Source organism: Mustela lutreola, chromosome X, assembly GCF_030435805.1.
Source record: "Mustela lutreola isolate mMusLut2 chromosome X, mMusLut2.pri, whole genome shotgun sequence".
Lineage (NCBI taxonomy): Eukaryota > Metazoa > Chordata > Mammalia > Carnivora > Mustelidae > Mustela > Mustela lutreola.
Genome location: NC_081308.1, coordinates 132,146,909 through 132,171,981, shown reverse-complemented (window position 1 = coordinate 132,171,981; position 25,073 = coordinate 132,146,909). Strand labels below are relative to the sequence as shown.

Genomic DNA, 25,073 nt, shown 5'->3' with positions numbered 1-25,073 from the left:
TTTTCCTAAAATTAAGTCTACTCTTTCTCTGAACTATACCATTTTCTGCTTTTATTTTTATTCTGTAATATCTTTTGGTTTTCTCTAGCTTTGAACCAGCTATTTATCTATTTTCATTCTGTCATTTTATCAGTATCACCACTGTAGGACAATTTACCATCCAGGTGGTTGGTGGGCCCTTTCATTGTGTAGCGTCCACAATTACTTGTGGACTTTTTCTTGCATTACAGTGTTTAATATTAGTACTACACCACTGTTTGGTTTTCCTTCTTTGAGGAATCCAATAATAAATACGTCTATTGCATCTTCTTTGCCTGGCTCCTATTTCAACCATTTTTTGTGTGATTCTTTTTCTTTCTCTTTTATTTTCTTTGTTGTTTTCTGGCATTGATTCAATGGCCCTTATTTAATTTTCAGTTGAACTCTTTTTCCCTGGGAATCTTGTAACTAAGGCTTCATTTCTGAGCCTGGTTTTATCTTTCTCTTCACTTTTTTTCCTAAGTACAGACCTTCAATTCTTATTTCATTTATGTCCATTTTTCAACCATTTCTGTCCTTTGTTTTAAGGATTAATTTACTTCTCTGAGCGCGAGTGGGGAAGCAGCAGAGGGAAAGGGAGAAGCAGGGAGCCCCATGCAGGACTCGATCTGAGAAGCCTGAGATATTGACCTGAGCCGAAATCCAGAGTTGGCTGCTTAACCAACTGAGCCACCCAGGTGCCCGGTTCTTTTTGTTTTAAATCAAAGTGTTGGAAATAAAATTGATATCTAATAATAGAGGAATACTCAAATTATGACCCATCTGTAGAATGAAACACAATGCCAGTGAGTAAAAGAATGATGGATCTCTTGGTTGTGTTTCTCTGCCCTGATATCCAAGATATTAAGTGAAAAAATCAGGTTGCAGAACAGGGAGTATAATATTCTACCATTTGTGTTAAAAAGGAATATATAAAGAGATAAAGATATATGTGTATACAGATGGTCCCTGCCTTATGATAGTTTGATTTAGGATTTTTTAAAGATTTATTTATTTATTTGAGAGAGAGAGAGAAAGTGCTTGTATGTGCATGAGCAGGGGGAGCGGCACAGGCAGAGGGAGAGAGTGGGGGCAGGAGTGGGTGATGTGGGCATTGATCCCAGGACCCTGCGTTCAGGACCTGAGCTGAAATTAGGAGTCGGACACTTAACTAACTGAGCCCCCCCAGGTAACCCCCAATTTATTTATTTATTTTATTTTATTACAAGATAGGCTTCTGTCTTAGTTGATGCTGCCCACCTATAGGTGAATGTTGGTGTTCTGAGCACGTTCAAGGCAGGCTAGACTAAGCTATAATGTTCGGTCATAAAGACATTCTTCATTTAGAATATCTTTGATTTAGGGTGGCTTTATCAGGACATCACCGACAAAGGAAGTCTGTACATGATGCACAGTGTCCATCACATCTTCTGAGCTGGGAATTATTCTCTCACTTTGAGAGGATGTTGACTCTTGGGGCACCTGGGTGGCTCAGTTAAGCATCCCATTCCTGGTTTCAGCTCAGGTTATGACGGCAGGATCATAAGATCGAACCCACGTGCTGGACATGGAGCCTAAGATTCTCCCTCTCCCTCTGCCTCTGCCCCCCCAAAACATGATGTTGACTCTTCAGTATATTTGCCCAAGGCAACCTGACTCTCCGTGTCTCCAGGTTCTTGAGGAAGAGCTCCGTGGTAGCCACGTGCTAAGAGCACGTACCGGACTTCCTAATGCTTCTGTGAAGACTGGATCCTCTAGGGTTTTGTAGTGAAACTGCTCTTAACACTTGCAATGGAGACGCATCTACTCCTAGGGTTTTGACTGCCATCTCTAAGCTGCTAATTCCCCAAAACTACGTCTCATTTGAGTTGAGGTCCACTTACCCTACTGCTCTGCCTTTTGGACATGTCCAACCCTTATTCTGGCCACACTGTTCATCACATCCCTCCGACAAGCTTCTAGTCCTCGATTAGCCTGACCTTCCTCTTTCTCCATGCCTGTGCCTGCACAGCTGCTGTTGCTCCAGAATGCTGTGGTCATAGGCCTCCAGAGCCCTATGCACTGCTCTGGGTGCCGTCCCTCGTCTGCTTGTCACCCGGGTCTGTTAGACCTTCTCCCTTCCGACCTCTGGCTCTCCTCTCTCCTCTCGATGCTCAGGACATTCCTGTGGTACGTGCCAAGGGCATGTGCTAAGTGTTTGCCTTGTGTCCTCCGAATTCACAGAGAGACCTGAAGCCGTGATACAGAGTCTTCCACATCCGGTCTGGTCTCCATCTGTTGGGGACTGTGTCCCGACGCGCGGCCAGACAGGATCAGACAGAGGAGCAAGGCTGCGCGCACAAATGTGTCCGCTTCTCTTCCTCCCTGGAGCCGAGCGGAGGGCCCTGCGGTGCACAGGGCCATGGAACCTGGTCACAGTGGATACTGTCGTGCGTTTCTCACCACCCTGGCTTGTTTCTTGCAGCTGACGTAGAAGGCCAGTCGTTAAGGCACCGAGACAAGCGGCTTAGTTTAAATTTGGTAAGTTTGGCACTTGAGTTCCTTTAAGCCTCAGCCTTACCACAGGTGGCCTGCCCAATATGTGCTCCCTCGGAGTCTTTTGAGACTCAGCACTGAGCCTCTGGGGACCCTTCAGTGTCCCCTAAGGCTTGCATTGTCTGGGAACTACTGGACTTCTAGTGTTCTGTAAGGACACTGCCAGTTCGAGCTGTCCAGGCCCTTGTCGGACTCGTCACGACCTACAGCATCTCCTCCGACCTTGAGCATCTGCGCGCGCTCCCTGCCCACCGTGTTCTAGCATCACCCTCAGGAGCGCGCCTCAGCCGTTGCCGTGACGGTTCTGTGCCTGTTCTCTTGCAGCCGTGCGGCTTCTCCCCCGTGTACCCCACGGCTCCAGCTGGGGCCGAGGACGGCTACGTGCCTATGGGCCCCCAGGCGGCCGGCTCCAGTCTTCGAACCCCCTGCGGCCACGACGACTACATCCCAATGAGCCCAGGAAACCTCTCGAGCCCACTGCCCGAGCTGCCGGCAGACCTGGAGCCTCCCCCAGTGAACAGAGATCTCAAGCCTCAGAGGAAACGTAAGCCACCTGACCAGGCGCGCCATGCGGGAGCGGGGGGACGGGTTCTTGAGGCCACGTGGAAAAGTGTCCTTCTTGACCGTCCCTGGGAAGGAAGCACTAGAGGAAGCATCTTACAGGGCTGGGAAGTAGAAGGGCGCGGAGCAGTGGCTGGGACTGAAAGGGAAGGGCTTTCAGAGCTTTTCAGAGCTCTGCCACCCTGGACACCAAGAAGGAGGTGTGGGACTTAAGAGTTAAGGTTAACCCTAACCCTGCAAACAGCCTGCAAAGCCAAGATCGTTCCGGAGGCTCATCTTTGGCTGCTTCCCTAACAGAGGCCCCAGAACTAAGTGACGTTGATGAAACACACCTGGCATGTCTTCGTTTAAACAGACTGGAATGTAATCACAGTGAGGTTAGGGTTAGTCAAGAATGACTTTGGACACGGATTCCTGAGTGGGAGACCTGGTCATAGACAACTTCCCACTCACAGCCCTGCACGTGCCCAGCCACAGAGGTGTCTGGGGGCGATGAGCAGTCTGGATCCTCTGGGCCCAGAGCTCCTCGAAGCTTCTGCATTGTTCCCACGCAGCTTCTCTGGTCTGCGAACAGCACGGACAGAGCTGGAGCAAGAAGAGGGAAAGAAAAGCAGGTCAGAGTAACTTGCTAACTTCCTTCGCGCCCCTTGCCTGGTACGCATCTGTGATTTGCAGGAGCCCTTCGGCACAATGACGGCAATCTCTGGTCGGTTCCCACCTCTGGTCACGCTTTGGAAAATCTGCTGCTCCACGCAGCCTTGCCCCACATTGGGAGCCAGGGCCCCGCCCAGGCCAGCCGTTCTAGTCCCCCGACCTTCGGTTCGGTTCGAGTGAGCGCTCATTTCCAGCACGTCTGCTGCGTGTGCTGCTGGGCTGGGCACTGGGTGGGGCGGAGAGAGGAGAACCTGCAGGCTCTTCAGTGAGCAGTGGAGGAAGCGGGAAGACGGAGGGTGATCAAGTCAGTACCGTGTGAGAGAATGAGCCCTGTCGGAGGCAGTTCAGAGAGAACAGTCCCTCATTCTGGTCAGGAGCAACTTCACCGGGACATGTGACTTCAAGGTCGCTCTTTATTTCACTCAGTTAATTTTCTCTAGCAATGCTGTCCAACAGAACTTCCTGTGATGATAGGAATGTGGCTCCTGGACACTTGCAGTGTGGCTAGTACAACTGAAAAATAATTTTTGTGACTGTATGCCCCATGCTGTACCTTTCCAGCTCATGACTGAAATCTCCATTTTATTTAATGTGAAGAGATATAAATTGAAATAGCCATGTGTGGCTAGTGGCTGCGTTGGCCATTGCATCTCTGTGAGGCCTGGCGCTCAGAGGCATGAGCGTGTTGGATGGACCCAGGGCCGGGGATTCACTGGGTAGGTGTGAAGGGGGACACCTGGGCCAGGACGATGGGCGCTGACAGGGGTGGCTACAGGGGTGGAGCCGGGGGCCCAACGGGAGAGGGCAGGTAGAGAAGCCACGAGTTGGCTGGTCGGTGAGGCCAATGCCAGACTGTCCTGCCACCAGGAGAGACTTTCTCCCCAGGGACTGTGTGACTCACGTGGCCTTTCTAGCTCAGTACCTCCCCCAGCTCGGAGGCTTCCGGGAAACTGACTGAGCAGTGACAGTCACTGTCCGAGGCTCTGATGGTGTAGAGGAGACTCAAATAGTCTCTACCCATGTGGTCTCGTGGAGGGAATAAAAGGAACCTGGTCAGGGCCCTGGTAGAGGGACACAGGCATGACCTACTCAACGAGGTGGACCACTGAGGTATGGAGTAAGGGTCAGGTGCCAAGAACTGCTCTCCGTGCCAAGGCTACTGCCCTAACCCTAACCCTAACCCTAACCCTAACCCAAACAAATCCCCGTCCTCCCAGAGCACAGTCTAGACCAGCATCAGATCATCGCAGATGAATAGATCATTGCCAACTGCAAGGAGCGCCATCAAGGGTAGATGCAAGAACTCACGAGAGCCCACGCTGTGGGGCCTGACCTTGTCTGGAGGTCAGAGAAGGCCTTCCTAGGCAGGAGACCTTGAGCTGAGATCTGAAGATGACCAACCAGGCAGAGAGATGGGGAAGAATGTTCTGGTCTTCCCCCTTACATTTCATTGTCCATCTTGGACATGCCGGGCTCACACTGTCCCTTCCAACACCCAGAACCATGCCTGGTACACAGTGAGTTTTCAAATGCCTGTTGACTCAGCGTATTGCCATTGGTGCGTCAGGCAGGTAAGGTGACCCGTGCGGTAGGGAAGGGTTAGGGTGAATCAGTGAGTTTGCAGCCATCATCAGTGCACTTGCTTGTCGATTTGGACTCGACATGCTAGTAAGTAAATAGAATGTCATAATTTTCGTCTTGAACTCCCAAGAACTCACCACCCTGGGTATCGTGGATTGTCTTGTAGCACGGCCTCCTCCCCTGGACCTGAGAAACCTCTCCACCATCCGGGAACACGCGTGTGTAACCAGGACCTGCACCGTCCCTTGGTACGTCTTTGCTCAAAGGGCCCTCATCTGGCAGGGGCACTCCTGGGTTTAGTTCAGACTCTGAGGAGATGTAGTTAGAGTCAAAGGAGGGGTGGGGTTTGTTATCATGAGCCAGAAATACCTTGTCGATCACGAAGGAAAAGGTGTTCCCAGGGAACTCTCCACCTCCCACGTTGCCTTCTGTCTTCATGTCACCATAGATCCCGAGCTTACGTACGTGTCCCAGGCCCAGTACCAGCAGAAACAGGCTCTTTCTCAACCCCAACTCGCATTTCCTGGGAGAGGGAATTGTTCTGCCCCATCCTCTGGGCCACAGGTGACTCTGCTCAGGGGGATGGGCCAGGAGGGCCAACAGAGTAGGAGAAGAGCAGAGTAGGAGAAGGGAGTCCTCAGAGAAAGGGGGACGCTGCATGGACTTGGCAGACAGGCCCCCAGATGTGTCTGCACTCTCATCCTTTAGAAGTTGTGTTTTCAGAGTCTTGGGCCTGGCCCCAGAGTTTCTGGCTTCTCTCCATGCCGCAGGCTACAGTCAGTCACTTTGCAAAGTGGACCTCTGCAAAGAGCTCTGTTTCCAGCCGTGACTGCAGAGAGATGCGGCCTGTGCTTCTGACTTGGGAGGAGGGTGAAATGAATTTGCCGTCTTGTTCTCATCCCGCCAGAGGAATGGCCACACCTCGTTACGTTTGCCAGTTACTTTGAACGGAAACAAGAGAGCCCCAAAGGAGCATTGTGTGTGTGTGTGTGTGTGTGTGTGTGTGTGTGTGTGTTTTCCTAGATGATATGAGGCCTTGGTCTGTTTCTAGAAAGCCTGTGAGCTGTGTCACATGGAGGGTCTGGAAAGAAGTAACCCTTGAAAAGTAGGAGCCCTTAGCCCCAGAACAGGGCAGAAGCTGGGCAGGCCCTATGGCCTCGGGAAGTGCTCTGGCCAGAAGGAAACTGTATCTGGAAGGGGAGGGCTGAAGAGCCCATGGGGACCGTGTCACTTCCTGGCTGGCTTTCAGAGCAGCTGTTAAGACATTGGTTTGACCTCATCTGTGTTTTTGTTCTCAGCAATCGAACCAGATTTCTCTCTCCAGAAAGAAATGGTATTAATTCTGCAAGATTTTTTGCCAATTCCGTTTCCAGAGAAGAGGAAGAAAGCTACATCCACATGGTAATCGTCTGTTTCACACTCTCATGTGCTCCACCCCAGTGTGCCTTCTGTGAGCTCTTCGTGGAGGGCACGTGTGCCCCTGAAAGCCCCCTGCAGTCTGGAAACAGTCACCTGAACGTGCTGCCAGGTTACCCGCAACTAACCGATTCGAAGCTGCTTTTCTCTCCTGCGTTCTGAGGCTGTGGCGGGAGCCCCCAGGGTCAAGGCGTATGGAATGGGGGACGGGAAACAGCAGCCGTTCTTTCCACCAGGGCCACGCTGTCCTGTTTGATCGCAGTGAGTTTGCGGCTCTGTGGCTGTCCAGCGCAAATGCACGTATCCTGGGTGCCCTTCTGCCGGACCACCTGGTGGCCCTGCCCCCATTGCTAATGAGCCTTCCCCGGGGGAGGAGTCACTTGGGGTCCCGGTGGCGGGGAGTGCAGGGTCCCGGGCTGTGAATGTGACTCAGAGTCTGGAGACTTGGGTTACCGGGTCTTTCTGTAGGTCTGGGCAAATAGAGACCTGACATCTCCATCCGAACCCTAACCCTAACTAAGTAATTAATCTCCCCGCTCTGCTCTTCCCTCCATTCCCGTTACGTTGGAGTCTGTTGGTAGCACGGGTTTTGAAGACAGAGGGAATTTTAGCACCTCTAGGAATTATGAGGTGCGTTAGCCTGTTCTGCAACTTAACTCCAGGGAGAATCTCTGTTTGACTGATGAGGTTTTGAAAAGAGATCATAGAAGACCGATATTCAAGGCACTGTGGCTGTATGCACTTTTGAAAAGACAGTTCTGGCCCTCCTGTGCATGAGCTTAGTAGGCAAGTAAAAATCTAAACACGGTCATGTGCAGTGAAGCACTAATTAAATGCTTCATGTTGCCTTTCTCGTTGATAAAAATTAGGCTGTAAGTTCCCTTAACCATATGCAGATGGAAAGTGACTCATATACAAATCTGCTCTGGTCTTCCCAGTGTTTTTCACACTTAGTCATGGCCCTTGGGAAACTTCTAGAAGAAAACACTCTTATAAAGGATACTGGCCAGCTGTGCTCTGTCTCCAGAGAACAGAAAAGGGAAGTGAACCTATAACCTGATAAAAGCAAGTGCGGACTCATTCCAGACGCTCGCAGTTCATCCCTGACCTTGGAGGTTATGAGAAAGACGGGTGTTTCATTAACAGCATAGTTACGGCTTGCTTTCTGACCGAGGTTGATAGTCATGAGTTAATGACTGTTTGGGCATTACTAGGCCATATGACAGGGCAAACTGGGGCCAAGAACACTGGCTGAGGGCAGGTACCTGTGGGGAAAGCACCATCTTTGAGTTCCCTTCTTTCACTCGTTCACACAAGCCGCATGACTCATAGGGTTTGATTTGATTTTGCACATAATTGTGTATGTTAATGTTTTTCTCTCTGACAACAAGGTCTGATCTGAATGTAAAAATTGAGGCTAGGGACTGAGATGCAAGTTTTGTTCTATTACAGTTCTTTTACTTTCTTTCGCTGTTTGTGAAATTACAGAAAATTTAGAAGAATGACAATTTTAACTTCTGTGATCTCTTTCTACAGTATTTCCACATTCTGTAATTTCAGTCATTTTGTAAGATTTTGATAGTAGAATTCTAGACTCGGAATCTCACCTTAAGTGGTTTGTTATGACATTATAATACTTTTTAGCTTTTAGATTATCTTACAGTGAAACAGACTTTCTGTCAGTGTGCGGGTCTGTGCATTTTAACGTGGATATAGGTTCACATGCCCACCGGCACAGTCAGGACACGGCACAACTTCAAGGCTGTCTTCCAAGCTCCATCTCCATAGTCACACCCTCCCACAACCCGAATCCCTGGCACTAACAGACGCGTTCTCCATCACTATACTTGTATCACAGAGTTTGCCATCTTGTGAGACTGGTTTCTTTCACTCAGTGCAATGTCTCGGGGGTTCACCCAAGTTGTAATGCTTGTCAGTCGTTCTTTCTGTTTTACTGCCAAGCACTGTTCAAGTGTGCAAGTGTGCCATGGTTTGTCTCCTTACCCACTGGAGGACATTTGGGTGTTAAGTCTTCCAATCCGTACACATAAATGGAAATATCTTTCCATTTATTTGTGTCTGCTTTGCTTTCTTTCGGCAATGGTTTGAAGTTGTCATTACAAGTCTTTGGTTAAATTTATTCCCAAATGCTTCATTCTTTTTAATATTGTAAATGATACCGTTTTCTTTTTTTTTAAAAGATTATTTATTTATTTGATGGAGAGAGCGAGGCAGAGGGAGACAGAGAAGCAGGCTCATGACCTGAGCCGAAGGCAGACAATTCACCAACTGAGCCCCCCAGGCACTTTGATACCATTTTCTTGATTTCCTCTTCTCAGGTGGTTCAGTTAGTGTATAGAAATGCAACTGAATTTTGGGTGTGATCTTTGTATCCTACACACTTGATGAGTTTAATTTTTGTTTGTTATTAATATTTTTGTGTGGAATCTTTAGAGTTTTCCACATATAAGACCATGTTGTCAACAAACAGATTATTTTGCTTATTTTTTCCCAACTTGGCTGCCTTTTTACTTTTTTCTTGCCTAACTGCTACATATAGCTGGAACTTCCAATACTTTGTTGAGTAGAAATTGCAGAAGCGGGCCACCTTGCCTTGTTCCTGATCTTGAGGGCCTTTTACAGATTCTGTGTGGGCATCTGTTGGCATTCGCTAAGTTTTCATTTCACTAGAGCAGTGGTTCTCTACCGGGGGTTGATTTCGCCCCCTAAGGGATACTTGGCAATGTCTGGAGACGTTTTCGGTTGCCAGAAGCTCGCCCAGGGGCATGTGGTTCAGGGGCTTTGCTACACGCCCTCCAGTGCAGAGGACAACTCCCCACGACAAAGAATGATCTGACCCCAAAAGTCAAGAATGCCGTTGTTGAAGCCTCCTCCTCTAGGATAAGGACCTAGAAGTGAGATTGGTGGATCATCAGCTGGGTTTAACGGGGTCATCTGTTGTAGGTTTGACTCTGAGAGGTACTGCCCAAGCCTTGCTGTCATGGTCATGGCCACACAAGCTGTCAGCTGTTTGTGAGAGTGCCAGCCACGCCTCGGGAGTGTCCTTGGTCCACAGATTTCTTGTTTGTTTTTAACCTAGACCTTCTAATGTGTAGGTAGTGGTATTTCATTGTCGTTTTAACACCTATTTCCCTAACAGCAAATGGGGTCAGACTTAATTTTGTGTGTCTGTCAGGCATTTGTGTGTCTTCTTTGGTGGACTATCTATCTGTTGGAACCTTTTGCCTGAGTTTCAGTTGTGCTGTTTGTTTTCTTACACTGGGTTTTGAGAGCTCTTTACGTATTCTGAGTACGACTCACCCAATGGGTATGTGACTGGCACAGATTTTCTTTTGCATCTGGAACTTGCCTTTTCATTCTCTTCTTTCTTTTGCAGAGCAAAGGTTTTTAATTTGGTTAAGCCAGATTTATTTGGTTTTACTCAAATACCAGTAGAGTCAACATACAGTGCAGTACCAGTTTTTGGTGTGCAATGTATTGACTCGGGACATCCGCACAGCACCTGCCGCTGGTCACCACAAGTGCCCTCCTTCATGCCCATCACCTATTTACCCCTTCCCTCCCCCCACCTCTCCTGTGGTGACCATCAGTGTGTTTTCTGGAGTTAAGAGTGTTTCTAGGCTTACCTCTTTTTGTTTTTTCCTTTGCTCATCTGTTTCATTTCTTAAATTCCACATATGAGTAAAATCGTGTGCTGTTTGTCTTTCTCTGACTGGCTTATTTCACTTAGCATGATTCTCTCTAGCTCCATCCATGTTGTAAATAGCCAAATAATATTCCATGGGGGTGTGGGTGTGTGCGTGTGCGCACACTACATCTTTATTCATTCGTCAGTCCATGGACACTTGGGCTGCTGCTGTCTTGTGGCCATTGTGACAACAATGCTCTCAATGTGGGGTGCTTGGATCCCTTTGACTTAGTGTTTTCATCTTTTCTGGGGAAATACTCAGCCGTGCAATTACTGGATCCTAGAGTAGTTCTGTGTTTAGCTTTTCGAGGATCCTCCACACTGTTTTCCAGAGTGGTTGCACCAGTTTGCCTTCCCACCAACAGTGTACAAGGGCTCCCTTTTCTCCACATCCTGGCCAACACTTGTTGTTCACTGTGGATTTTTTTTTTTTAAATAGTCTCTGCACCCAGTGTGAGGTTTGAACTTACAACCCTGAGATCAAGAGTCACATGCTCTGCTGACCGATGTAGCCAGGCCTCCCTGTCTTGTGTTGTTGAGTGTAGCCATGCTGACTGGTGTGAAGTGGCATCTCATTGTGGTTTTGGTCTGCATCTCCCTGATGATTGGTGACGATGAGCATCTTTTCATGTGTCTGTTGGCCATCTGGATATCTTCTTTGGAGAAATGTCTGTTATGTCTTCTGCCTGTTTTTTAATTGTATTATTTTTTGGGGGGGTGTTGAGACATATAAGAAATTTTTTACGTATTTTGCAAATACCTTCTTCCATTCAGTAGGTTGCCTTTTAAGTTTGTTGATTGTTTCCTACACTGTGAAGAAGCGTTTTATTTTGATGTAGTCCCAATAGTTTATTTTTGTTTTTAATTCCCTTGCCTCAGGAGGCATATCTGGGAAAACATTGCTATGGCCAGTGACAGAGACATTATTGCCTATTGATTGAGCACAATTCATTGAGTTTCTTCTTCTTTTTTTTAGAGATTTATTTATTTATTTATTTATTTGACAGAGATAGAGAGAGAGATGACAAGCAGGCAGAGAGGCAGGCAGAGAGAGAGGGAAGCAGGCTGTCCACTGAGCATAGAGCCCGATGTGGGGCTCAATCCCAGGACCCGGGGATCATGATCTGAGCCAAAGGCAGACGCTTAACTGACTGAGCCTCCCAGGTGCCCCCACCTTTGCCTTTCAATGTAAATTTTGGAATAACTTTTCATTATCTAACAAAATATCCTGATGTGATTTTGACTGGAATCATGTGAATGCTATGAATAAATTTGAGGAGAACTGACACTTACTCTAAGCTGATCTTCTAATTCATGAACGTAGTGTGTCTCCATTTATTCAGATTTTCTTTCTTTCCTTAGAATGTTATAATTTTAATGTATAGATGTTATCATGTTTTATTAGACTTCTACCTGTATATTTCACCTTTTGGAGCTATTGTAAATGTCATTTCTTTCATTTCAGCTCTCAGTTGTCCCTTGACAGTATATACAAATATGATCGTTTGGGGTGTGTTGGCCTTGTATCCTGCAACTTTGCCAAATTCCCTTATTAGATATGGGAGGTTTATTTTCTTTACATTCCCTGGGGTTTTCTGTTTACATGATCATCCCGTCTGTAAATACAGCGTTTTATTCCTTCCTTTTCCGTCTCTGTGCTCCTTCATTCTTTCATTTGCTTTCTCACCAGCCTGAAGACTTGAGTGCAGTGTTGAGTACACTGAGCAAGTCTCTTTGTTTCCCTTTCACTCAGTCTCACGATTGAGTATTCATTGATATGGTCGTTTTGTTTTCTTCTTTAGACTGTAAATATTGTGGACTATCTTGGTTTATTTATCCTGCTTTATTTTTAATAATATCCTGGTTTATTTTTGAATATCGAGTCAGTCATGAACTCCCCAAATAAAATCCATTTGGTCATGGTATAGTATTCGTTTTATGTATTGCTGGATTTGATTTGCTAACATTTTGTTGAGGATACTGTATCCATGGTCACAATGGGTATCGATCTGAGGGTTTTTCATAGTGTCTTTGCCTTGTTTTGTTATCAAGGTAATATTGGGACCCTCAGGAAGTGTTCTCTCCTCCTCTATTTTCTGGAACAGATTATGTAGAATTAGTGTTATTTATTCTTTAAATTTTTTGGCAAATTTATCAGTGAAACATGTGGGTGACTTCAATTTCTTTAATAGTTGAAGGACCATTAACATGATCTATGAAATCTTGGGTAAATTTTGGTTACTTGTCAGAAGCTTTATACTTGTACATTTCATAATTAGGTCTGCAGTGCACCTGGAATTAACTTCTGTGTATGATTGCAGGTGGGAATCAAATTTCATTTTCCCTCGATATGTTTCTCTAATTGATCTATCACCATTTATTTTAAATTACTATGATTTGCCACTTCTGCAGCGCCATCTTTGCCATAAATCAAGCCTTCTTCTGGTCTCTCAGATCTGTTCCATCGGTCTACCTGTCTGTCTTGGACACTAGCACACCGTGCTGGTTACTGCAGCTTGATAAGTCTTGCTATCAAGGAAAGTAAGTCCTGCTTGTTGATCTTCCTCAAGTTTTCTTTGGCTATTTTTGGTCCTCTCTTTTCCCATACAGTTTTAGAAACAATTCCTCAGATTCTACCAAAAATGAAATAATACTGTTCTTTGCAGGAAGAGGGGTCAAAATTATTTAATCCAACATGAGAAATAGAACTTGGTGGGCTCATTTGCTAGAGCATGCTCTAGACCTTGGGTTTGTGAGTTTGAGCCCCACATAAGGCATAAAGATTACCTAAAAATACAATCTTAAAAAAAAAGGAAGTGGAGCTACATTTGTTCTACTTTTTTTAATTGGATAGGACACTTCTGTAGAAAAGCTACCATTAAAACTACATACCACCACATAAAATATCTTAAAATGGTAGAGAATATATTTTTTAAAAACAAAACTCAACTGACAAAAAAGGAAGGGGAATCTCTGGGATCAAAAAATGCCAAGGAATTACAAATCCTGAGAATTGATACAAATTACAAACAATAGAATCAAATACAGAAGTAAGCTATTATTGGAAATAACTCGATTTTGAATATAAAATAATTATGTTTGATATATTTAAAGAAATAAGATGAGTTGAAAGTTAGACTAACAACATGCCAGTAAAATATGACCAGGGGCACCTGGGTGGCTGGTCATCGGGCATCTGCCTTCAGCTCAGGTCATGATCCCGGCATCCTGGGATTGAGCCCCATGCCCCCTTTTTTAAAAAATGACCAGGCAAATTAGAAAAGACCATTTAGAACAAATAGAAACAAAAATTGGGATGAAATTAGAAACTCGGTCGCGGCGCCTGGGTGGCTCAGTCTGTTAAGCCTCTGCCTTCTGTGCAGGTTGTGATCTCAGGGTTCCTGTATTGAGCTGGGCATTGGCTCCTTGCTCTGCGGGGAGTGTGCTGCTCCCTCTGCCGTTCCCACTGCTTGCATTCTCTCTCTCTGTCAGAGAGAGAGAATTTTTTAAATATTTTAAATCTTTTTAAATATTTTTAAAAAGAAAAGACTAAAATTGAACATAATTAATCAAGAGAAAGCAATGGATACAAATAAACAATATTAAAAATATAAAGGAGGTAATAATTGCAAATATGCCAGAGATTGATGACATAAAAGAATATTATGAATTTGACAACTTTGGTGAAAATAGGCAAATTATCCCAAAATATCCAAAAACATGTTCGAGTAGAAATAGGAACCTGAGTGATCTCAGTAGGGACAACTGCAAAGGGTCATGAGCCCCAAACGACTATGCAGACACTTTCTACCAAACGGAAGAGAGCATTACAATCTTACACAAATGCCTCCAGGGAATGAAAAAAAATTACCCCCCTTAAATTTTATAAGGCTAAAGTAACATGATACAAATAGCAATAACATAGGTATAAAATTACAGACCAATTTTACTCACTGACGTAAGTTAAAATATCCTAAAAAAGTATATTTCCAATCAAATTTTGTACACAAATGTTCATAGCAGCACTTTTTCTGACAGAGAGCACAAGTAGGCACAGTGGCAGGCAGAGGCAGAGGGAGAAGCAGACTCTCCCCTGAGCAGGAAGCCCGACATGGGGCTCAAGCTCAGAACTCTGGGATCATGACCTGAACCAAAGGCAGTTGCTCAACGTACTGAGCCACCCAGGCGCCCCAGCAGCGCTTTCTTAAGAGCCCAAAAGTGAAAATAGCCCAAATGTTCATCAGTTGTTGACTCAGTAAATAAAACGTGGTCTAGCCACCCAATGGAACGTTATGCAGTCGTACAATGAAACAACACTAGTGAATCTTGGAAACAGTATGCTGAGTAAAAGAAGCCAGTTATCTCAAAAGACACGTACTATATGACTGCACTGGTAGGAAATATCTGGAATAGCAAGTCTGTAGAGACAGAAAATAGATTAGTGGTGGTTGCCTAGAGCTTGGGGAGATGGTGAGACTGTGGATGACAGCTAAGGGGTGCAGATTTCTTTTGGGGTGATGAAAATGTCCTAAAATTGACTGAGACAGTGATTGCACAAATATGGACACGTGCATTGTCAACTTTAAATGGGAGTATTGTGTGGTCTAGAATTATGGCTCGATGAAGTTGTCAGAAAAGAAGCCCTACAGAAAATTTTAGCAAAATAAATCCAGCACTATGAAAAGCTGAGAATATACGCAAACAAGTTGGATTTATCCCAGGTATACAAAGTGGATTTAACATTCCAGAATCTGTTCATGGACATCTCCGTAAAGATGGCAGATCCACCCCAGGCTTCTGTTTTCCGTCCATCCCAAAAGAGCCTCTAAAATTTCAGTACAGGGATTTGGTGAAGGCATAAACCTATCATAAGGGTATAAAGAATTGGAGAAGATAATAGTAGTGACATTGGAAACTGGAAAGCAGATGGGTGTGTGCTAAATGACTTATCAGACCTAAGAAAGTTAAATCCTAAATATGCGGGGGGGTCAGGGAGAGGCAGAAAATACTATAGAGTACCTAAAAGGTTCAGGAATTGTCCATGGTGCATGGTTCTGGAACTAGGGCTGAAGGGAAAGGAAAAGAAGGGCTAGTAGTCCAAAGCCCGCCTAAGCAGCAGGTAAATCTTGCAGTGCCTCTCCCTCACTGCGTGGAGGTGGGCCACTAGGACCTCCCGTCTCTACAGAGAAGTTGAAGTGTAGTCTCTAGAGAGAATAAAACAAGGGCTCTCTGAACTGGCGGGGAGAGACATTAGACCCATTTGACCAAGAATACTAAATACTAAGCACGAGGTGATTAGGTAAATATGAGAACCACTCTTTTCCATAGTGTTGACAATCAGACCTCTGCAACCGAGTCCTGGAGATTGGAAGATAGTGCTGTGGGCTATTTGAGCAGCCCAAGGAAGACCGAGGTCCTGACACTGAGGGTTTACCAAGAATAACATCCAGTAGGATCACCCTGCAGTGAACCCCACAGTGGACAAGCACCACCAATGTACTCAAAGCTTCCAGTCGACTTTTGGGATTTTGACTCTTACATACAAGTGGACAGCCAATGTCCTCATCAGACCTTTCAGGAAAGCTCTGGCACGAAGGGTAGAGACCAAAACATATCAGAGGAAACAAAAACTATGCCAGAAGGGGAAACGTTTTTTTATAATCTCTTACTACCTTTTTTTTTTTAAGTTTTAATTTTAATTCCAGTTAGTTAACATACAGTGCTATATTTGTTTCTGGAGTACCATGTAGTGAGCCAGGCTTCCCTATTTTCCTTGTGACAAGGGCCCTCCGCAGTATTCTCTGAGAGATGAGCTGTAACGACTCTGAATTAATGGACTTAATAAAGTCTGTCAAGCATGTTAATATATTAAAGGAGAAAAATGATGTGATTATTTCATTAGATGCAGAGCAAGTATTTGATAGAACTCAACATCTGTTCACATACGAGAACGCAACACGTGACTAGAGTTTGCGTCGCAGAAGGCAGGGTGGCTATCCCTGTGGGGTAAAAACACCACCATAGGTTAAAATCAGCTCAGGCTAGCTTATTACTTAAATGTGAAGGGCAAGAGTTTATCATTCTAGGAGAAAATATAGGGCAACAAGTTATGACTTCACCATAGGAAGAGTTCCTTAAAAAAAAAAAAAAAAAAAAAAGCCACCCGGGAAAATATTACATTAAAAGTGGGAATGACTCTTCATTTAGAAGATACTATAGGGGCACCTGGGGGGGCTCAGTTGGTGAAGCATCTGCCTTCGGCTCAGGTCATGATCCCAGAGTCCTGGAATCGAGTTCCGTGTCGGGCCCCCCGATGGGTCGGGGGTCTGCTTCTCCCTCTGTCTCTGTCAAATAAATGGATAAAATCTCTTTTGAAAAAGGAGAGAGAATGCCATTAAAAGAAAGAACAACTGTAGACCAAGGAACAGTCGCTGTCCAGGATATGTGAGGAAATACTAAGGGAAATTAGAAAAGAAAGCAGGGACTTCCATATAAAACTCAGCAAAACAAAAGCAAACCTGAACAGACAATTCACAGCAGAGAGAAAAATCGATGGTCCTTGAACATATGAAAAGGTGACCAATTAAGTGTCGAGGGCACGGAAGAGCAGAGCACAGGAAGATGCCATTTCCCCCAAATGAGGGAAACTAGAAACGCTGATCTTCCCGCGCGGGTTAGGGTAAAGGATGGAGAGCGGAAAGCTCAGAACCTCCCGCCGAGTGTGTCGCGATGGTAATGTCACCTACCCCATCCGGGGGGCCAGGCCTGCCGTTCCCGGACCCACAGCCTAGAAACTCCTCGGGGGATGGCTGTGCCTCAGCACTGGCGAGTCTGGGGCAACATGGGGAGTCCCCCAAAATACGTACTATGTGTTTGCATTGATAAAAGTTGAAAACAGGCAAAACTGAGGTGTGTGTTGTAAGGGTACTTCCATGCTGTCAAAACTATATTCAAAAACAGTGGTCAGTACCAAGGTCAACACAGTGCTTAGTCTCTTGTGAGGAAAAGGAGGTCACAGAAGAGAAACGGGGGCTTCTGCGGCTGAGTGTTGAGAGCATGGGTATGTCGCCCATGTCACACTGCTAGCGTTGTGTAAAGTGTCTTTGAGTGCATTGGTGGCACCTTTACTGTAACTTGAGTAAATGTGATCGGTCTTTTGCAGATGGGTCTCTGAGGTGCCCTTGGCCTGTCCTATTCTTACAACAGTTTTCTTCTTGAGGGAGGTTTTGGCCGGCTGTCTCCATGGTGGGTGACAGAATGGCTTGGCATGAAAGCTGGACCGTCCACATTGTGTCTCATGCCAGCTGTCACTCAGACGGGGGCCGCTCCAGGTGGCTGTATCAGCCGCGCTGTGGGGGGCTGGGGCGCAGGTGCAGACTCGCCTCAGTTCCCTCGGGCAGCCTGGCCCGACGCCCTTAACCTGAGTCCTGTGCTGTTGGTTTCTAGAATCACAGAGCGGCGCACTCGCTGAGCGGCGGCACCCTGACGTGGGCGAGGAAATCCAGCCTGGATTACCTGGCTCTGGACTTCAACTCAGCGTCGCCGGCGCCCGCCCAGCAGGTAGGCGCACCCGGGGCCGAGGGCGGCCCGCGGATGCCCTTCCCTTCCGAGCTCCCCGGGGCGTTGGCCATGAGTCTTCTCGGAAGGTCCCGGGAAGCATCTGCTTGGGCAGGAGGCATGGCGGTGGTTTGGCTAGACCCTGGGGGGTGGCAAGACTCTCCGGTGGCAACGGGACCCGTCGGCAAAGGGCCTCAGGTGGCCGGTTTCAGCCGCCAACGCAGTACCGCGGTCTGTACAGCGCGGCTCGGAACTGTCACGCCTCTGTCGAGGCCCGTCGTGAGGGGGAGTTAGCGCCGCAGGGACATGAAGGAACGGAAGCCGCGCCTTGCGATATGCATCGTTTGATGAGAAAAGCAGTTTAACTGAGCAGCACATGCAGGGAAACAAATCTGGAAGATCTCCCTTTTGTCAAATGAACTCCCGCTTCTCCTTAACCTTCAGTTTCGTTCCCAAAGCCAGAACTGGGTTAGGGTTAGGGTTAGGGTTAGGGTTAGGGTTAGGGTTAGGGTTAGGTTAAAGCCGGTCAGAAGGGGGAGACCAGCAAGTACAGAAGAGCACCGCAGTCGGTGCTGGCAGGCCCTGCAGTCACTGCAGACGGACAAGCCCCACACCTTAGTGGCTCATGGTGGCAAAGGCCTCTGTCGCTGTCGCTCACAGCCCGGGCCGTCTTCCATACAGGGCCCAGGAGAAGCCGCCGCCGGCTGGGGCTCATGCTGGGTGTCGTGCGCATCGGGTTAGCCCATGTTGACAGTGCTCAGTGTGGGGTGGACAGAGCCGGCCGGCCGCAGCGAGGTCCCCGAAGTCCAGGAGCAGTGGCATTTCAGGACCCCCAAGTGCACTAGATCGGGGCGCCGTGATCTACGCCAGAGGCCTGATGTTTGCCCAATTTGTTTTCAGTGCACATAATGAAAATCTTTCTGTTCCCCCCTCCAGAAGCTTCTCGTCTCGGAAGAACACAAGGTTGACTACGTGCAGGTAGACGAGCGGAAGACCCAGGCCCTCCGGAGCACAAGGCAGGAGTGGACAGACGAGCGGCAGTCCAAAGCGTGAGGCGCAGGCCGGGCCGCAAGTGGGCGAGCAAGCTCAGCGCAGGCGCGGAGCTGCTTTGCCAGAATTGCAGCGATGGGCGAAGCCAGTCAAGAGCCAGAGAGAAGCTGTGATTGCCGTGAGCTTGCCAAGAAGCTTTGGGAGAGAGGATGGATTTGTACCCACTGAAGGGGGACAAGGGGGTTGTCTTCCCAGCACCCACGCCCATCCCTGCCGATCCCGGCAGTGGCCTTCCCTGGCCACGCTGGCCCATGGCCTCTGGGATGCTTGCAGTTGGCTCCACTGATATAAGAGGCAGCGATGGAAGATTCCAGAGCCGTGAACTATAATGCAGAGAACTCCATTCAGGCAGGGTAGGAACGATCAAAAACAAGGCTTCAGAGTGTGTTTTCTGCAGAGTTTGGTTCAGAATCTCTTTGGCGGAGCACTTGGAGGGGAGATCAGAGCCATTACTGGCACCAGACGGGATGACTTAACCCTCAGGTTTGAAAACTCTGACCCCTCTTCTGTGCTTCCCGTCCAGCCTCTGAAGACCTGGTTGGGGGGATGAAACCCAGAGGTGGTGGCAGCATCTAACCCTCACAGATAAATCATTCCTGACCCCAAGAAAGGCAATTCGAATGATGGGGGCAGTCAGCCCCGGGCCCCAGGGGGAGCACGTCAGACGCCACTGGCTGGCTGGCTCTGCCATGGCTGCTGGCCTTTCTGGGAACGTCTTCACACATATCATCTCACCTCTTTCCTAAAACACCTCAGAAGCCAGGCTTGGCAGAGACTGTTGCCCCCACTGCAAAGGCAAGAGAACAGAACCAGAAGAAGGAACTCTGCCTCCGGTCCCTCATGGAGCGAGGCGTACAACGGAGTTGGCCAGGTGCACGTCGTAGGCTCACGCCACTGCCTCTGAGGACAGTGATGAAGCCTACGCATTCGGTCACCCTCGGAGACTGAGGAACACGTGCAGACACAAGATGAGACATCATCGCTTCTCCCTTTCCTGTGACTTTGAGCAGGTGCTTTCTGACGTGAATGGCGTGCGTGTCCAGGCCGGTTTTCTCTGTGTGGTGTTTAGATGGGAAGCTCCCGTTCGAAATACCTCTTTGACAGTCACTGTGAAATCCGTTCTTCAATCACGTGGCACCCTTGCAGTGTGTTTCCCGTGAGCTGGCTAATGCTGACAGAATTGTTTGTCCCCCCGGGAAGGCACGAATCATCCCTGGCTGTCCCGTGCCAGACTCAAGCTTTTGAGCGATAGGTAGTTATGACCAGAAAACAAACACAGCACAACACAGCAGAAGACAATGAGTTCCATTCTCAAATTTCCCGATGAATTTTCCCTTCTGTTTTAGTGATGACTCAGTCTGGAAACCAAACGGTTCCAGTTTGTCGTGAGGGCATCATGTCACCCCTTCCTTGGTGGGGTGCTGGGGCCCAGGGGACCCAGATGAAAGTCTCAGTCAGGCATGGGGTTTGACGTAACGGCCCTTGATTCTTCTGAGCACCTGCCGCCAGAAGACAAATTGAGTGACGGGGAATTAAGCAGATCCGGGGCCACCCTTCTTCGTGGCGTGGTGTCTCGTGGGACCCTGGACTAGCTAAGCAGGCAGGTAGATGATAGTCAGGGCCGGTCGGAGCTTGTAGGCTTTGCTGTAGGGGTTCGGGGTTCACAGTGTCCCAAAGGTGAAGTAAATGCCAGTCTGGGCCTTTCAGACTGTTCGAGTACTTGACGTTCAAAGCAGAGGACCTGGTCACCTCATTTCCTTCCCGGCGGAAAGTGGGGAGAAATTCTTGGCCAGTTTAAATGATATAAGGGCCCCTTAATGAACCTGGACAGAGAAATGAGAGGGCCCCTGTTCCCCGCAGCCACTGCCGCATCCCAACACACAGGCCAGAGCCGGGAAGGAGCAATCTTCGTCCCGGTGTGACTTGCAGGGAGTCACAGGGCCTCGGACCGGAAGGCAGGGCTGTTGGTTCTCCTTGATGGTACCTGCCTTGTGCGGGCACCCAGGTTCAGAGTCTCGGTTACCTGACCGAGGCCAGTACAGACAAACTCTACACCCGGGTGCCAGGAATCGCCCAGTCTGGAGATCAGAGAAGAGAACAGCTGCACCAGGTCCACCATGAAACAGCATCCGACCGAGTGCCACGCAGAGCTCCTGCCTGCAGAGTGTCCCCTGGAAGCCGCGGCTGCACAGAGCAGTACACGCTCGGGTAGCGTGACCTGTTTGGGAGCTATTCGTTTGGGATTCCTGAAGAAGATGACTTCACCCTCCTTTCCAGGGCGCACAAGACCGCGCCACTCTTCAACAAGGCCGCTGCTGCATGGTACCCCGAAAGCGTGCGGGCTCGGGGCCATGCAGGGCTGACAGCAGTGGCCGCTCCCGGGAGAGGCACCGGAGGTCACAGTGATGCTGCCAGATCCGGCCTTCCTGCGGAGGGGGATGCATGTGCCGTGGTGCTCTGAATCTGACCAGGGCAAGGTCTGGGGCTTTTTTAAAAATGGCAATGGTCTTGGATGGCATTCCGAGTCCAGGCGACATGCGTGTGAGTCAGGTGCCGGGACGCCATCCTGGAAGCCAGCAGGACATTGTGGCCCTTGATCCCACATTGTTTTCTTCATCGTTCCTTTCTGCTTTATTTTCTTCCATCTCGTTGCGTTAGGAAGCTCCTCCAGGTCAGGGGTCGTGTAGGGCAGGGCATCCGGCCTGCAAGTCCCTAAGGCCACAAGGTCAGGCACCTCGGGGTCCAGCTTTCCATGGGGCGGGTGGGGCTCCAAGGCCCAGGGCCATCCTGGAATGTCCCAGTCCCTCTTTGGTCCCTCTTCGCTGGAGCCAGGAGAGGCAGGACTGTGGCTTCGGATCAGGGCCAGACAGAAGGCTCCTGTCAGCCCTCCTGGTCTCTGTTAATACCATAATCATGCCGATGTGTAAAGATTCCTTGTTTTTTAATGTTTCATTTCTAGCATTAATAAAAGTCACATAAGGGGGAATCATACCCCAGTTGTCCCTCACTTGCTGGAAGTGATGACGTTAGATGCAAACGCGGACTGCGAGCACTTGAGCACTGCCTCGGCTCAGCCGAACCACACTGACCCCGATAACACATGTAACAAGACCTTCGTCATTACTGACCTTAAAAAGCGACAGCCCCAGCTTGCCTCTCCCCAACCCAAGTCTCTCGTGCCACCAGCCCCTCTCCGCCGCCGAGGCTCCCAGCTGCTCTGACGGCCAGGTCAGTGGCATCTCCAAGCCACGAAGCGAGGCAGGGACAGCCAAAGTGGTGGGGGCTCAGGTTTGGGGCGACAGGCCAAAGGCAGAGAGGAGAAAAAGCCACACGATTACTTGCCCCTGAGAAGTATGAGGCTGACCTCATGACTGCTTTTGCCCAGCACATCCCAGCCCAAGCCCCTGGCCCAGAGAAGAGCAGCTTGGCCCACAGAGCTGACCTGGGGAGCGGGGGCCAAGAACCCTAACCTCAAGGGTATTTGAACGCCAGGCCCCTTGTGCTCTGGCCCCTTTACCAGACACCCACCTCAGTTTCTAGCTTCCTAATTCTCCTGTATTTCTCTTGACCTTACGTTGCATTTAGTGTTATCATTTCCCTACTTGGTGCCATGTGGTTTAGAAACTTGGATTTTATTTTCTGCACCCGAGGGAGGGTGGATTTGGTGCAGGCTGGACCGGGGGGCCAAGGGGCGAGAAGGCAGAGCTGAGCCGCAGACCCTCCCCCACCACATGCACAGCACTTCACTGACGAGACAGGGGACACTGGAAGGCCTCGGCGACGCGAGGCCCTTCCCAATTGAGGGTGCGCAGTCACTGGAGAGAGATCCATGTGCACGGTGAGGAACCCTGCCCCCACTTTGCCATCTTCTACAACCCTTGGTTCCCGGCAGAGCTCAGTGGAAAAGGCAGAACAGCCGTGAGATCAGCCACCACAGTTGCTCTGGTCTTTGGCTTGTGGTCAAGACCTCTGTCTTAGTGGAATGTCACTTTCATGAGACTTTGCCTTCCCTTGTTTGAGAGAGAGAGCACGGGAGTGGGGGGAGGGGCGGGGAGAGGGAATCTCAAGCAGACTCTGCACTGAGTGTGGAGCCAGACTCGGGACTAGGTCCCACGACCCTGAGACCATGACCTGAGCTGACCCCGAGAGCTTGACGCTCACCTGACTGAGCCCCCCCCCCAGGCGCCCTGGAGAGATAATTATTGATTGAAAAGGGACAGAAGAGAAGTGTGGTCTCTCAAGGGGGACCCTGTCCACTTGTTGGCTGTCATGCCGTACCTGCCTGGGGTTTCCCCTCTGCGGAGCCCCTTTCCGGCTGTTCCCAGAGCTGCATTACTGGTAAGAGCAGAGCAGGAAGGGCTGCAGAGTGGACTGTCCTGCTCAACCCCCTGAGAGGGACAGCATCCAAAACCTCAGTTCCTTTACTTCATGTTGGGACAAACTTTAAGTAGGAATTCTACCCCCCAGAGTTCCCCAGTGGGATCTGACTGAATTTTCCCAGCCTACATGGATTCTTCCTGTGCCACTTTTCAACCCTCCAGGTGTCCAGTGAACTTGTGAAACAGAGTTGCGTGGTCACATGATAGGTCTCGCACCCCACTGGCTCCCCCAGAGCCCCGCCCCTGCACCTGCAGAGACGGGGTACGTCCCCACCCCGAGAACCTGGGGAGGCCTGGGCGGTGACCGGCCCCGTGAAGGGCACCACAGAAGCGATGCTAGGACCCCTGAGGCCAGGTCACCGCCCCCCAAGATGGGTGAGACAGGAATCGAAAAGAACACATTTGTACCTTCTACTGCATTTTAGAGGGCACGGAGTGGGGTGGAGAAGAGAGCAGGAAAGGGTCTGTGGGGGGCGGCTGCTCTGGTAGGGAAGGTCAGAATACGAGCTTCGGGAAGACTTGAAGGCGAGGAGGGCGTCAGCCCAGAGCTGCACGGGACAGAGCACCCAGGGCAGGGAGGACAGGCTGCAGGACCCTAATTCGGAGCACCTAGAATGCTGAAGGCACAGCCAAGGAGCGTTGCTGGTCCATGTGAAGACCTGCTGAGGATCTGCGGGAGGACACAGCCAGGGAAGGGAGCAGCGGGGACATGTGACGGCTTCATGTTTGGAAAGCAAGGATCCCTGCAGCTTCTCTGTGAACAGAGTCCAAGAGGGTCAACACTAGAATCAGGGAGCGCGGCTGGCAGATCCCCACACTCACGCGCCTGCCAGGAAATATTTGCCTGGACTAGCGGAGGCGCCCACAGAAGGGGGCGAGAGGTTCTATTCTGAACAGTTTCGGTAGAAACAACCTGTGGCTGGACGGATGGGTGCCGGGAGATGAAGGTCAAGAATGACGCTGGGGTTTCACCTGAGCAACCGGAGTGATGCAGTCAACACTCCAAACAAAAGTTAAACGACTGGGTGGAAAAGTCTCCGAGGGGTCAGGAGCCAGAGACCCAAAGCTTTTCAGAACGACTAAGACCTACCATGGAAAAGCAGAAAGACTTGGGGTACCTCATGGCTCAGGAGGTACAGCCTCTGCCCTGAGCTCATGGTCGTGCGGAGTCCTGCGATCTGGACCACACGGGCTCCCTGCTCAGCGGGCATCTACTCCCTCTTCCCGTCTCTGTGATGTCTCAAATAAATCTTTTAAAAAAGAAAAGGAAGTGAAAAAGATTTTGAGTAAGCTCAGATCGCGGTTTGGATGCATGGCAGAGTTGCTGCGAAGACAGGACTGGACTTTGAAAGGACAAGCCAAGTAGATGCCTGTCTGCAGGTGGGTACGGGAGTCTGGCATGTGGAGAAGTGTATGGGGGTGGAGATGCCAACCTGCGAGCCAGGACCAGGCCCTGAAAGCCCGGAGCCTGCACGAGCTCACCAGGGCGGCCCAGAGCCCGTGTAGAGGGAGAAGCGGCCTGCGCAGCGAGCCCTGGGGCCCTGGGACACTCGGAGGTGGTGGAGGAGAGAGGGAGCAGCCACGGAGACTGCAGCGGGGGCGGCCAGAGGGCC

The 25,073-nt window shown here is 49.2% G+C and overlaps 1 protein-coding gene across 14 annotated transcripts in view; it reads left to right on the top strand.

Moving 5' to 3' along the window:
• GAB3 (GRB2 associated binding protein 3) overlaps positions 1-24,610 on the top strand; it is a 94,062-nt gene extending 69,452 nt beyond the window's left edge. For 9 of the 14 annotated variants that reach the window (XM_059156727.1, XM_059156730.1, XM_059156728.1 and 6 more), the window contains 6 exons: positions 2,483-2,538; positions 2,878-3,097; positions 5,516-5,597; positions 6,648-6,750; positions 17,921-18,034; positions 18,968-24,610. In XM_059156727.1, the coding sequence (XP_059012710.1) occupies positions 2,483-2,538; positions 2,878-3,097; positions 5,516-5,597; positions 6,648-6,750; positions 17,921-18,034; positions 18,968-19,084 (692 nt within the window). In that variant the 3' untranslated portion in view covers positions 19,085-24,610. The other 5 variants (XM_059156732.1, XM_059156723.1, XR_009349818.1 and 2 more) reach the window with 4 other exon arrangements.
• Positions 24,611-25,073: the final 463 nt, after the last annotated feature.